At 54.0% G+C, this 14,911-nt stretch overlaps 1 protein-coding gene across 1 annotated transcript in view; it reads left to right on the top strand.

Annotated features, from left to right (window-relative positions):
- Nucleotides 1-513: 513 nt before the first annotated feature.
- The window catches only part of ATP13A3 (ATPase 13A3), a 31,246-nt gene continuing 16,848 nt past the window's right edge, over nt 514-14,911 (top strand). Inside the window, 8 exon segments of the mRNA XM_087965634.1 lie at nt 514-532; nt 6,983-7,062; nt 9,037-9,210; nt 10,140-10,349; nt 10,585-10,655; nt 10,775-10,855; nt 11,110-11,179; nt 13,483-13,617. Coding sequence (XP_087821760.1) covers nt 7,015-7,062; nt 9,037-9,210; nt 10,140-10,349; nt 10,585-10,655; nt 10,775-10,855; nt 11,110-11,179; nt 13,483-13,617 — 789 coding nt within the window. The 5' untranslated portion in view covers nt 514-532; nt 6,983-7,014.

Raw genomic sequence — 14,911 nt, 5'->3', positions numbered from 1 at the left:
AAGGAAGGGTTTGGTCGAGGCCTAATATCCTCCGTGCTTTTAGCCCTGCCGATAACATCAGGGCTCCTGCCCAGACGGCCCTCGGCCCCAAGCGGCCATTTGTGTGCTTTGAATAGAGAGCGCTGCCCCCTCCGCCTGGGGTCTGCCGGCACATCCTCTGGCCCGGCCCCCATTCAAGCCAGCCATTGTTGGGTTTCTTGGTGGTTGCGCTCCAAGGCGAGCTGTGCCAAGAGCTCTCTTGATAAAGGAGTTTAAGCACTTCGGAGACTTTGTTTTCTAAAGGCTCTGACAAAACAGTTCATTGGCAGGACTTCCTCCGAGATAGCAGGGCGGCTATTAAGGTCCAGCTGCAGCGATAAAAGCCGGCCAGGCAGCGGAGGGGATGGAGGGGAGCTCTGGCTGCTGCTGCTGCTGCGGCTGCTGCTGCTGGCACTGAGGGAGCCCGCCCGTCCGCCCGCCTGAGTCTCGCGAACGGCTGGCTGGCCGGCCTTCCCTTCTGAGGCGGTGCCTTTCCAGGCTTTCATCCCTGGGGGTGAGTGAGGCGCCTGAGGCCCAGGAGACGATGGGTGCCTGGCAGCCTGGCTGAAGCAGGAGCCAGAAGGGAGCAGGACGGGCAGGGCCAGCTAAGGTGGCTTGGGGGGGACACGACACTTCACCCACCAGGGTCTCTGTGGATCCTCTCAGCTTTGGCCGCTTGCCCTGCAGGGGAGGGAGGGGTGCCAAAGCTGCAGAAGGCGGGACTTGCTCTGGGTGGGGGTGGGGTGGGGGCCTCGCTTTCGGCTGAAGTTGCTCCTGCAAGGGCAAAGCCATCTTGAGAACCAAGTATCAAACAAGCTCTGTGCCCAGTTATCATTTCTGACGTCTTCCTATCTGGCCATGAGCTTGGTGCCATTTGCCCTTTCGGGGGGCAGAGCCGCCTTTCAACGGAACAGCACGTTGAGAGCCGCAACATCACCACCATCATCTGTTATGATTGATCAACCAGATGTTTAGAGAGGATTTGGCTGCCTTATCCACTTCCTAGCTCTACGCCTGGGCTTTGCTACGAAACTATGTGGCCCGGCTTAGTTTTCGGGGAGGAAATAAGGGGGAAAAATTCTGCCTCTGCCTACCAGCATCCATCTGAATACCACCTGGTTAGCGTCCTGTCAGTGTGTGAGAGAATTGAGGGCTGTTTGGAAACTGAAACAGTATTTGCTGTGAGCAAGGAGACAGCGAGGAGCCTGGGTGTAGCTAAGCTCAACTGTTCTGTACTAAAGCTGCTGTGAAATTGAAACTGAACCTCCTCTCCTCTGCTTGTGTTTTGCATTTGGAAGAGATTTCTTTTCAAGTGAGGAGTAGCATCAGAGCGTGTTAATAATAATAATAATAATAATAGTATAGGAAATACTCTAAATGCTTTGATGGTCATTTAGAGAAATCCTTTCTTAGTGAGGTCCTAGAAGCCAAGAGGAACCTACATGCCAAATTTCAAGTTTGAAGGCTTTATGGTTCTGGAGATTTTGTGATGATGCGTGAGGGCTTTTTCGCTTTTATATGTATAGAAGAAGAAGAAGATAGGATGGTATGAAAGGTATTGTCCCAAAAGGTAAGCCCTTGGGAGCCAAGCTGCTTTTTGCAATTGACTGACAGTGATTTTGTCAATGCCGCCGGTGTTCAAGAGGTGTCTTTCGATTGCACCCAAAGCTTCTATCGTTACTATTGGCATGATCCTTGCTTTCTTGGACTACAGTCATTCCACTTCCATTTGCAGGTCTTTGTAAGTTGGATTTTCTCCAGTTTTTCTGTCCTGTGTCTCCAGGTATTGCAACATCCATTATTCAGATTTTTTTTTTTAATCTGTCTTATCAAAAGTTGTAAAGTGTGGAATGTTCTGTGCCTGGTCTGTGCCTGTAGGTTTGCATTCGAAAGTCCCAGAGCTCTTTAGAGCTGCTTTGTTTTCTATGACTTTCTCTACTTTATGACCCCGCCAGTTCTTGCTTCCAGGCAAATGATATTTCTTGAAGATCGTTGTTGCCATCTTGTCACGCCGTTGCTTGTAGTCGGTTCTTGTGATCTTCTTGTGGCAGCTAATCCAGCGGTCCGCTATTTCTTCACCTTCTTTGCAGAGGCAACATTTGCTGTTTGTGGTGGTCTTCTCTGCCTGGGTTCTCGAGGTCTTCTTGGTCTTGTGCAGCCAGAATTAGCCTCGTCCTCCCACTTTCCTGCTCTTAGCCATTGCCAGGTCTTGTTGGCACCTGCTTTGCCTGCCATTTTTTTTTTAATGTAGTGGCCACATGATACTTTGTCTCCCCGTGTCTCTTTTCTATTCTTTCATTTTGGTCTCTCTTTTCTATTCTTTCATTTTGGTCTCTCGAGTACTCAGGAAGCTTCAGTGCATAGCAATAGCAATAGCACGTAGACTTATACATCGCTTTATGATGCTTTACAGCCTTCTCTAAGCGGTTTACAGAGCCAGCCTCTTGCCCCCAACAATCTGGGTCCTCATTTTACCCACCTCAGAAGCATGGAAGGCCGAGTCAACCTGGAGCCTGGTGAGATTTGACCTGCCAAATTGCAGGCAGCTGGCTGTCAGCAGAAGTAGCCTGCAGTACTGCACTCTAACCACTGCGCCACCGAGGCTCTTTCTCACTGTCCTTCAATGGATAGTCTTCCAATGCCCTTTTCGCTTCTTCAACTGTCCGATGTACTTGGCAATGTTCCCCGCCCATCTGTTTTCCTTGGGAGGTAGAGTCTGTCAACATGGATGGGTGGATTCGTTGTCATTATTTTTCTGATCTTCCTATCCAGGGCCTTCAGTTCTGCTTGAATCCAGCTCACTAGTATGACTGGGATTGCCGAGGTGTTGATTGCCTTGATGCTATTTCCTCCTCTGAGTTTGGACCTTAAGATCCTTTTCACTTTCCCAATGCCTTCACTTCTAACCACCCTCTTGACTGCCCTGTTCTTGACGTTGCCAGTTTGAAGGCTGCCCAGGTGTTTGCAGGGACTGTCTTCATCCAGACTCTTCTTGGTGTTATTTGCAGGGGGCCTCTGGATTCCTTCCGTGTTATTGTCTTCCCCTGTGGAGGCTAAGTGTGGCCCCTTCGCCCAGCACAAACTCCACGGCAGCATCTTCAATATAGCCTCTCATTCCTCCCAGAACAGGTCAGCACTGGGTGGACTCCCCCCCCCCCCCCCCCCCCCGCCAAGGAGACATTCTTAGATCTGCTTGGACAACAGCATGGATTCTGGAAGATGCTTTATTTTGGGGGGTCCAAATCTAAATGGCAGGCTTCTAACTTACTCGGGGTCAGGTCCTAAGTTGGCTTTACTAGTATAGTAAAAAGTGGGTTTTCCCGGATGTTTTAAGAGCTTCTCAGCTTGAGGTGGAGTTTTTTTCCCCATCCAGTGACACCATCTGGGGCTGGGCTTGTGAGGAAAGCGCCCGGTTGGCCTCCTTGGGGGCCGGTTGTCCCTTTGGGGGCAGAGGCCGGCCTCTCCCTTCTGGGGGTCTCCTGCCAGTTTGAATCCCTGGGTCTTATTCTCTCAGGGGGCATCAGTCCCACCTTTACTGTGGGGCTGCCCTCGGCCCCAGTTCTCTCCTGGCCGGCCCTGGAGGAAACGGGGAGGCCGAGGCTGGCTGCTGGTTTCTCAGAGGAGGCCTCCAAAGGCAGCCTAGGCCCTGGAGCAGAGCGCGGGGTGGTGGTGGTGGTGTCGTAGCCCTCCTGCCCTTTGGAGGTCGGGGCCGCCAGCTGGGCACAGAAGGTGCTAGGCGAAATGGGTGTCCTCCCAAGGATAGCAGTTAGTGCGGCCAGGCCAGGCCAGGGCGGGGAAGCCCACCGGGGCGGGAATCACAGGCCAAGCTTTTGGAGTTTACAAGGCCCCCTCCTCTCTCCTGGGCAGAAGGAAGCACCTTGCTGCCTCCCCTTTGCCTCGGAGCGACTGTCGCCCTCGCAGCCCAGCCCTGTGGGCCCTCCCTGTTCCCTGCAGTCGGAGTGAAGTCCAAACCTTCTGGACTCCACCGGCAAGAAAACCCTCCCCCTCCCCCCCAACCTGGATTGATTTGGATTTATCAAAAGGTTTTAAACTAAAAACTGGAGGGGGGGGGAGGGAAAGCAGTTCGTAGGGGCTGACCCCGAAGAAGCAAGTCGGCTGAGTGGTAAGAAAGAAAGGGAGCTCAGACGCCCCACGGGGGAGGGGGGAGGAGGAAGCAGACGCAGGGTCAGTCCAAAGGCCCTCAGGTGCCCTGAATCCACTAACCCTGAAAGTATCAGGAGGAAACTTGAAGTCTGGGCACATCGCTGCCATTACTGAGGCTTGGTGGGATGAAATGCAGGACTGGAATTTGCAGCTAGAAAGATTTATATTGTTCCAAAGAAACAGACCTGACAAAGGAGGAGGCAGAGTAGCAATACAGGTAAGAAATAACTACACCTCTACAGAAACTACATTTCTGAAGGAAAAAAAAAAGATGAAAACCTTCTTGAATACATTTGGATTGACATCATCAAAGGGGAAAACAATGAGTTAGTCATGTGTAAATACTGCAGGCAACCCAACCAGAGGAAATAGATGAACTTTTTACTAATCTGTTAGCTAAAGTGTGCAGGAAACACATTACGGTAATAATGGGGCCTTTATAACCACTATCAACTGGGGGACAAAGTTTGCACCGAGTGGGAGATCAAACACCTTCCTGATGAACCTATCTGACAGCTTAGTCTCTCAAAAGGTAAAGAGGATGACTGGAAGGCCAGTTATACTGGGCTGAATTCTTATTAGCAGAGATAAAATGATAGGTGGACTTGAAGCTGTGGGTGCAGATGGGGGTGAGTGACCAGGTCATATTGGAATTGAATATAATGCGGACATGAACAATGGAACAAAATCAAACTAGCGTCTTGGGCTTTAAGAGGGCTGATTCCAACAAACGGAACGCAACGCAACACAGCGGAACAGAAGAGAATGGACGACAGCTTTCAGGGAGAAAGCAGAACCACCTAATTCATTATTTGTATTTGTCTTTAGACAAAAAGTGGGGGGTGGGGGAGCAGGCCAACCTATCAAGCAATACCATAAAAGACAGAATGGGAATGCAGGCCAAAATAGGCAAGAGAAAGCAAAGGCACAGGTGTAGAAGAGGTGGCACCTGGCTCAACTGTAGTAACTGTGGGAGGGATCTTGGAGTCCTGGTGGGCAGCCCCTTGAGGGCGAGCCAGCCGTGTGCGGCGGCTGCCAAAAAGGCCAACGCAGTTCCAGGCTGCATCAACAGAGGGATAATATCAAGATCAGGGAAACTGACGGTGCTGCTTTATGCTGCTGTGGGGAGGGCAAACCCGAAATACTGCATCCAGTTCTGGCCGGCACAACACAAGGAAGAGGTTGAGGTTCTGGAAAGAGTGCAGAGGAGAGCAAGCAGCAAAGAGGCTTAGAGGGCTGGAGGCTGAAGGGTATGATGAACTGGGAGGTTTTGCCTGTTGAAGAGAAGGGTTAGGGGTGTCTCCCAGCGCTGGAGGGGCTGCCCCAGGGAAGAGGGCTTCCATCCCTGCTCCAAAGCCCCCGGGGGCAGGACTTGAAGCGGCAGGTGGAGGGAGGGGCATTCAAGAGAGGTGCAACCTAGAACCGAGGAGACTTAAGTTTCCTGGCAGAGCGATGAGGCAGTGGAATGGCTTCCCTCCAGAGGCGGGGCTTGCTCCCTCGGTGGAAGTTTTCAAGAGGAAACGGGGCAGCCATTGGACCAGGGCAGGGTAGGGTCTCTTGCCACGGGCAGAGGGCCCCTTCCAACGCTTGCTAGTCTCTCTTTGCCTTCGGGGAAAAGATGGTCCTTTGGCAGGGAGAGGATAGAGCCAAGGTCCACTCAGGGGCCCTGAGAGAAGAAAACCATTGCAACTCTCCCCTCTCCCAAGGCGGGGAAAGCCCGGGGCCTCCGGTGGCTGACGGTGCTGCTGACACCCGGGTCCCAGGGCTTCTTCCTGCACACGGGGAGATCCCCCCCCCCGTTTCGAAACCAAACCAAACCAAACCTCTGCGAGAGGCGTCGGGTATAGCTGGCAATATTACCTTATTTCCTGGTACGGGGAATCCAGGGTGGCAAAAGAACAGGATAAACCCACCTGCCACCCTCCACCCGGGTCTTCAGCAGAGGGACAGAAACCGAGTTGGGGGGCATTTAAGGGGCAGAGAAATGCCCGCGGGGAGGGGGAGGAGTGGCCAGGTGTGGCTCTTCAGGTGGAGCTGCTGCCTTCCATGGTGGACAGGTTTGGTTTCTGTTTACTTCAAGAGGCCCTGACTTCTTGAACAACAGGATTTAGACACGGATAATCCTCCACTGAAGCCGAGTTTCCATCGCTGGGCGAGTTTTGCCTCCATTTCATGATCTCTCTTTGCCACGATTCCAGTGAACCCCTGCAGCTGTTAAGTGAAACATGGGGCGGTTAAGTGAATCCGGCATTGACTTAGCTTGTTGGGAAGCCGGCTGCATGGGGTGTGTGTCTGTCTGTCTGTGTGTGTGTGTGTGTGTGTGTGTGTGTGTGTGTGAGTGAGTGATCCCAGGGCGCTGCAGCCGCCCTACAGCCAAGCGTCCAAACACTGATCCCGTCACTGTGGAGAGGCTGTGACGGTTGTAAGCATGAAAACCGGTCATAAGTCTCTCTTCAGTGCTGTTGTAACTTCGGAGGGTCCCTGGACAAGGGGTTGTAAGTGGAGGTCTACCTGAACCATCTTTTGTAGCCGAAGGGTGACGAGGAGCAAGACCTTCGTATGCTTTTAAGAGCCCCGTAGCTGAGTTCAGCCCAGGAATTTCCTGCGGGCTGTTGCCACAGAGCTGGGTTTCTTCCCCCCCCCCAGGGTGAAAGCTTGTTTCTTCTTAGTAAATGTGCTTTAAAACAGCATTTCCCAACCTTGGCTGGGCAGAGCTGGCTGGGGAATTGTGGGAGTCCAGTGGCCTAGAAGCCCCCCCACTCTTTTAAAAGCCGCTTCCCTTTTCTCTCCCCATCCAAAGGGTTCCCGGGACTGAGCTAAGGATTCAGCATCATGGAAAGTGAAGAAAACGTGCTCCAGGAAGGCGAAGAAGAGGAGCTGGTAATTCCTTCACCCTGATCTCTTTCCCTCCTCTTCCCCACCCCCACCGCATGGCATCACGCACACGCAGCTGCAGAAATAGTTGAGCAGAGATTAAAGGTTTCCTACAGCCATTCTGAGCTGAGCCCACATGTTGACCAAGATCTTGCCCGCCTTCAACGTGCCATCAGCCATGGAAGTTTCCTGGGCAGCTTGGGTCAGTCTCCCTCTCTCTCTCTTTCTATCTCTGTCTCTCTGCCTCTGTCTCTTTCTCTCTCTCTCTTTCTCTCTCTCTCTGTCTCTGTCTGTCTCTGTCTTTCTGTCTCTCTTTCTGTCTCTGTCTCTTTCTCCATCTGTCTCTCTCTCTGTTTCTGTCTCTCTCTCCTCTCTTTGTCTTTCTCTCTCTCTCCCTCTCCCTCTCTCTCTCTCTCTTTCTCTCTCTGTCTCTGTCTGTCTCTGTCTGTATCTGTCTTTCTGTCTCTCTTTCTGTCTCTGTCTCTTTCTCCCTCTCTCTCTCTCTCTCTGTCTCTCCCTGTCTCCCCCCCCCCAAAGGGCAGCTCTCGAAGGGAACCCTGGGAGAAAATGCAGAGGTGGCCTGGTCCCCCTCCTTCCCACAGGGCAGCTCTTCAGGGACAGTGGAGGTGGGGCAAAGTAGCCTTAACTTTTGGGCAACTTTTGATCCCCTGTTGGAGGGGATCCTGCCTGGAAGCCCCACTTACAGAACACTCCGACCAGCCCCTTGGCCAGGTGAGGCTGCCACGGAGACAGGCGTCTGGCTGAACCTCGGTTTAGGAGGGCCAGGGGCCTGTCCCAAGGGCAGGTCCATCCTCCCAGGCAAGGAGCATCACAGAACCAGCCGCTCCAGCTCGCTTCCAAAACGGTGGCCTTGGTACGGAGGGCTGTGATGGCCCTGGAGGGGTGTTGCACGGCAGGCTGACCCCGGAAAGGATGAGGGGGCACCAGGGATGGTGGAGGGGGTATGGGGTGGCCTCAGGGCCTTTCGGAGCCCCAAGGCAGTTCCTGGCCGCCTTCCCAGAGATCCCTGGTGCAGACCTTTTTATTGCCACTTCTGGCTGCCCTGAGTTTCCGTAGCAGAACCAGATCCTGGGATCCTGTAGAGTTCAGTCCTCCCTTGGCTCGTCTCTCATGGACAGAATCTTGGCCGACTGAAGCTATGATACCCCAGGATCTGGTTCTTCCTGTCCATTAGATGCAAGCCAAGGGAGGACTGAACCCTACAGGATCCCAGGATCTGGTTCTTTCTAAGCTGCTCCATCTATCGGGAGAGCTTGTAGGGTGGGGTCATTATCCCTGAACTTCATTCCTCCCCCCCCCCCCGCAGCTTGGGACTCTGCCAAGCCTTCCCCCTCTGCTGCCGCTGCAGGTGCCCCCGCCATCCCCCGCCTGCCACCTTCCTTGCTGCTGCCCCCCCCACGGGGCCCTTCCTGGCCCAGCCCTTGCAGTTGGGGGGAGGGGCTGGGCCGTCTTTGGGACGCTGCTAGGGCTCGTCCTGTCACGGCCCTCTCCTCCTACCCCCCTTCGAATGGGGCCGTGCCCCACAGATCCAAAGGGCCATTGTTAGGCAGCTCATGGCAGACCCCTTCAACGTGGCCCCTTTCAGCCTGGCCCCTCTTTTGGCAGAATTGGGGACGGGACGCCTGCGGGGGGGGGGGAGACGGAGTCTGCGTAGGCCTCCCGCCTTGCCTTTTCCCTGCTCTGCTGATGCCAAAAAGTGGTGGGGATTTTGGGGGTGGGTGGGTAGGTGGACAATAAGAATGAAAACGGTGTTATAAAATGAGAAAAATTGTTTAATAAAAATAATATTAAAAATTTAAAAAGGCCACCGCTCCTGTGCCAGGGCCACTAAAGCCCTTCGGGCTGGTGGCATCCAGTCCAGGAGCAGCTGTGAGCCGCCCCCAGCCAGGAGCCCCCCCTCCCCTTCCCCAGGTGCCCTGCTGGACTGGCCCAGGCTCAGCCTGCTCTCTCTCCGTGCAGAAGATCTACGGGTACAACTTTTGCCGGTGGAAGTTGGTCTTTGTGGCCGGAGGGGTGCTGTGCTCGGGCGGCCTCCTCCTCCTCCTCCTCTACTGGATGCCGGAGTGGCGGGTGAAGGCCAGCTGCCAAAGGGCTTCACTGAGACATTGCCAGGTGGTCCTGCTGAGAACGACCGTAAGCCTGGGCGGCTGTGGCGGCTGTGGCGGGTGGGCTCGGGTTCTGCTCCTCTGGTTCTGGGGTGGTCCTCGACGCCAGCTGGGTTGCTCTCCGGGCCTTCTGCTTCAAGAGCCAGCAGGCAGCTGGACTTGCGTGTCTTTCATCCGCCTTTTGAGGATGTTGTTTTCCTGGCTGAAATGCTGTCAGCGTAGGGCAAAATAATAAGAAAAAGCAGGAAACTTAAAAGAAAATGGAGGTTAGGTTAGGCAACATGCTAGCATCTAAAACTGGGTTAGCAAAAGGCCACGTAAGCTAAGAACAGCTCCAGGCTCCACATGATGCTAAGGCAGCGGCTGGGCTCCCGCCCTGCCGAAGAGCCACTGAGCGACAAGGGAAGCCGGAGATTCATCAGGAAAGAGAAGAGGAGCCGTTGCGTTTTTATGGCTCTGGAAAGCGGCCGCCATTTTGCGTGTCGAGCGACAGGAGGGTTGCGGAGAGGAAATGTGGCCAGGCGGATAACTTGAAACTCAGGAGCTCAGCAAATACCCAGAGGGAGTGAAGAGAATTCAGCTGCAGTGGAGAAGGCAGGAGGGTGAACTTGGGCACGAGCACTTCAGAGTTAGCTCTGGTTTAGGCCTTTGGGAAGTGGGCCTTCGGGTTGGCTCCATTGGGGGACCTTCTGAGGCCAGCGGGGTCCGCTGGCTCCTAGGAAAGGCTCCCTGGGCTGGCCTCCGCTCCCCCCCCCCCGGCTACCGCTTGTCCTGGGTGTCCCCCCTTTGCCGCCTTGGCCCCAGAGAGTCCCCTCTGCATGGCCAGGCGGCTCTGAGGGCAGGAAGGGCGGCCCAAGCAGGTCTCGGAGCAGAGCTGGCAGCTGGACCCGCTTGGTCTCCTGTGATTCCAGGAGCCACAATAGAAGTCCGTTTTTGCCTTTTTTCCTTCCTCCAAAGGACGAATTCCAGAGCTGGTTCTGCGCCAGGGTCCGGAGGGTCTTCTCCCTGGGCCGCCACCCCTTACAGGCCCCCAAAGAGCTGGCCTCGGAGAAGGTGGCCAACGGCTCCAGCGCTCCCCTGTGCGTCCCTCCCTTGGAAGAGAGCGGCGGGGGCAGCAGCAGCAGCAGCGCCTTGGACGGCCTCCCCCAGGACCCACAGCTCCTCCAGGTAGCCAGCACGGCCGGAGCAGCCTGGTGAGGCCCCGTGGCACAAGGGAAGCTTCTGGAAGTCTTCCTCTGTGGGAAACGGGGAGCAAAGCGAAGGGGCGCTTGGCTCTCCTGCGGGGTAAAGTGACCCAGGGAGGCGGGCGTGGGTGGAGGCGTAACGCCACCGCCAATCCTCCACCTGCCTGGCTGAGTCTCCCCCTGAAGCGGCCACCCGGCCTGTGTTTCTTGCCTTCCAGCTGCGCTATTTCACCCACCACAGTGTGAAGTATTTCTGGGACGATGCGGTCCAGAACTTCACTTCCATAAAGTAAGAGACGGACGGGGGGGAGGGGGGAGAGAGATGGATGCCCTGGCGGCACAAGGGCTTCTCCTGACCGACCTACCCGGGCCGGCCTTTCCCACAACCCTCCTCTCTATTTCCTGCAGGGGTTTGGATGACTCCACGACCTGCGCTTCCATCCACCGGGAACACAGCACGGGGCTGACGAAGGAGACGCAGGACTACAGGTGAGCCACTGCAAGGAAGACGGGGGTTTGGGGGAGGGCTCCCCCTCAGCGCCAGCTGCTGCTTCCCTGCCTCCCTCCCCCCACTCGGCTTCCACGCCCACCTGGCCACCCATGGCCTCCCTGCTCCGCCCTCCTTCTCATCTGCCAGCTCTTCCTCCTCCTGGCTGGCCCTCAGTGCTGGGTGGCTGTTGGGTAGCAGCTGACGGCTAAATTTGTACACTTTCCTTTTTTCTCTCTCTCTCTTTTGGATGCAGGAAGATTTTCTATGGACTGAATGAAATCGCGGTCAAAGTGCCTTCCATTTTTAAACTCTTGATTAAAGAGGTGAGCCTTTTGCTGTGGAAGGAGGGGTGGGAACGGGTATTTCTTGGCTGTCTGAGTCTTGAGAAAGAGTTACGGCGCGGGGGAGGGGAGAGACTAGCAATCTCCCAGAACCTTCCCCCTGCATCTCAGGCTGTTGCCTGTGTGGGTTTCTGTGAGGATCAATTGACTGTCTCATAAAGCAGACAGGCAGGGTTGGGTTGTGCACAAGAACACTCCAAACTCTGTGTTGTGGCGTCTTTTCCTGCTACTTTGTCATCTAAAAATGTTCTTGCTCACTAAGCAGAATCTGGTTATTCTGCTTCCAGGATCTTCCTGGGGTGGGAAGAGGCCAGACAAGGACAGAAGGGTTGGGGGAGCAGGGCTGGGCCATCACCCTGGGTGAGCTCTTTGCAGGTTGTGTAGTGCAGGAGTGCCCAGCCGTTAAGGCCTCCGGACATCGGCTCTGTTGGCTGGAGAATTCTGGGAGTGGAAGTCCACAACTCTTAAAGTTGCCAAGATTGGACAGCCCTGCTATAAGGACAAGTAGTGCCCAGCCTTGGCCACTTTGAAGAAGTGTGGACTTCAGCTCCCAGAATTCCCCAGCCAGCATGAATCACTGCTGCAGTGCCTAATTTCTTTTTGCTTTTATTGAATGAATTAAAAAAAGAGAGAGAGAGAAGGAAAAACAACTATAAAGAAAAAAGGAAATTAAATTAAAAATCAAAACTAGAATATATATGCACAAGGGCGTTTCAGTGAAGGTTGTCTGCCTTTCCTTACAATCATCTATAGCTAATCTATTTCAATAACTGATTCAGTCCTAAATTGCTACTAACATCAATACTGCAAGCTATTGACTAGCTGAGGCCCTGCATTTATCTTTCCCGTGCTGGAGAATATTTAAGTAGGACATGCAGAATCCAGTTTCTTTGTCCAGATGCCAGTTTTCACACAATAAGAACGTAGCTCAAAAGGATCTAATATTAAATCTTGTCTCAAATCTTTTGGGGCCCAGAGCATTAAAGTGAAACATTAATCTCACTGCGCCTTCAGCATGTTGTGAACCGGCTAGAGTCGCCCTTAGATTCAGGCAGCATATGGGGTTTAATTAAATGGCTCCTTTCCTCCAGCCTTTTCTACGTAACCACAATGGATTCCAATAAGTCTGAAATATATAGAGGGCCCCCAAGAGGAGTTTCCACTAAGGAGAGTCAGCCACAATTTGGTGCTATAAGATATGCAGAAGGCCTAATTCAAGATGTGGAAAACCAAATTCTCCCCTCTAACGGACATCTGCAAGTATTTAAAAGAGAGTCACCACAGCCGTTTGTGAAATGTTGGAGTAAATGTGAGAAAATACGTTGTAGATATCTGTGTGTGTGTATGTGTTTTGAATTCCAGGCTGGGTCTATAATATTATATGTTTATTTTAAGAATATGAACCTTACTCCAAAGATTAATCTTTAAAACTGCCCTCTATCGTAATTCAGTCAGTTCTCCTTGGGCATGTGATTCACGCTGCAAAATTTCACTCGGCATAAGAAGTGCAAGAAGTAAGTGTATGGTAGAAGGGATTTTTACCTGCTGGTGTCAGGTGCCCCAGGAGACGGGATATCCTGCTTCCCCCCCCCCCCAACTCACTTAGCTTATTGGGGGGGGGGAGACAAGTAATAGGTGCATTTGGTGTATCCCGCATCCCTGCACTGTGGATGGGCAGTTTGACCCGACCGTTTCAATCATGGAGAATTCCCTGTTACCTGTGACTTGTAATAAAACCAGCCTGACCAGTGAAGGCAGCCTCTTCTGCCCTCTGCTTGCGACAAGGGTAGCCTCCCACGTCCATCTAAAGGGGGAAGCCAGTGGCACCTCCCTCCCTCCCTCCCTAGTTATGTGTCCCAGGAGACCAAACGCTGCTCTGAGTTGGCCTCAGCAGAGGCTTCTTTGCCCCAAGGTGGAGCTTGACCTTGGGGTGGAATGGGGCTCAGCTCCAGCCTTCGAAAAGCTGAGGAGCCTCCCGGTGGTGCCTCCTTTCTAAGCTGATGCCTTATGCCAGCCAGTGTGTGTGTGTGTGTGTGTGTGTGTGTGTTTTTTTCCCCAAAGAGGTTGGGGGCCGGTCCTCCAGAGCAGGACTGGTGAGCAGAGCCGCCTTCTTCCCGGGGCTTCCCTGGGCTCCGTTCCCTGTCCTCTCTGGCAGATCAGGAGGACTCTGAAGGTGGTTAACCTTGAGGAGGGAATTCCGCCTTTGGACAACCAGGGGAAGGAGGAGAGGGCGTAACCTAACGCTGGTTTTTGTTTTTCTCTCCCCCCCTCCCCCCCCCCCCCAGGTCCTCAACCCGTTCTACATTTTCCAGCTCTTCAGTGTGATCCTCTGGTGCACGGACGAATATTACTACTATGCAATTGCCATCGTGATCATGTCTCTGATCTCCATCGCCAGCTCTCTGTACAACATCCGGAAGGTGGGGGCTTGCGGGGGGGGGGGCGAAAAGCCCTGCGGGGGGCAAGCAGGCTTGGATTCTTCTTCCACGGCTTCTGTGCATGCTCAGCTGGCTGGGGTTGGTGCCAGGGGCCAGGCGTGGGTTGCTTTTAACTGATGGAGCGAGTTGCTTGGTCAGCTTAGGACACGGGTCCGGAGCAAACACTGGACACATGAAGGGGTTGTGTTAGGGTGCAGACGGAGCCTTTGTGTTCCCAGCGCGTTGGGTTGTCCTGCCCTAAACTGTGGCTTGGATGGGGGTCCGTCCTTGGCCTTCCTTGGATGGCCCGAGAGAGGTCCCAGGCCCTGCCGTCATCCGGCCACCTGCTCTGGGCTGGCCAGAGACATTTCAGAGGCGATACCTGTGGTGCTTAAACACTTTATGAACCATCTTGAATGTTCAACATTTCTGCATAAATGAGTCAGAAACAAATACGTATAGTTCTGGATCACTTTCTTCAATGAATAGATTAACAAATGGAATATTTTTGACTTACTGGATTCGCTTGATCTGGTTTCCGGACTTGTGTGGAGAAGAGAGCGCAGGTCTTATTCAGGCAGAAAGGATGAAAATTCAGAAGGGTTCACAGGCCTTTCAGCACCACTTCAGCTCTGGAGGCGGCTGTGACTTGTGTGGGTCAGCCCCGTTAGCTGCCTCGGCAGAGAATCGGGCGGAAGGACCATGCTGGACCCCTGGGGGCCTTCAGGATGAGGGAGCCTGGGGCGCTTCGCTCACAGCAACCGATCAAACAAATTGCCATAAGGTCAAGAAGCGATTAAGGAGAAAGATGGTGAGCAGGACGAAGCGAAAAGCTTTGGCAAAGGCCCTGAGCTTATTCCTCACCCCTCTTCTGAACCAAGCAGGGGGAGGGGGGGCATTGAGGGGAGCCCCATTCCGGGGGATGGGCACTGCTGTAGAGAATTAATTAAATATTGGTTTCCGAGTGCCTCCTCTAATGCCCCCTCCCCCTTTGTCTGGTGCCTCGAGACATTGCCTGGGGTCTTGGAACTGGTGCCGCATCCTGTTGGGGGGCGGCAGGTGTGGCCTCTCGAGCGAAGCCCAAGGGAGCGTTTTATGCCCCCGGGGGTCCTTTGAAAGGCAGGCCAGGATTCCGGTTTCCAGGGGCTCCTCAGTTCACCCCTGAATTTGGGTTTCGGGAGCAAAGTTGTTTGGAGGCCCCGGCCGGCTGGACCAGGGGACGTGGGGCTGCTCTGCTCTGGCCGGACAGAACCCCTCCTGGGAAGCCTCCCAGCTCTGCTGGGCAGGCGGGCTGGAC

Source organism: Notechis scutatus, chromosome 4, assembly GCF_049901735.1.
Source record: "Notechis scutatus isolate UNSWTSFEM ecotype Mainland chromosome 4, rNotScu1.2, whole genome shotgun sequence".
Classification (NCBI taxonomy): Eukaryota; Metazoa; Chordata; class Lepidosauria; order Squamata; family Elapidae; genus Notechis; species Notechis scutatus.
This window is presented reverse-complemented; position numbering and strand designations above follow the sequence as displayed.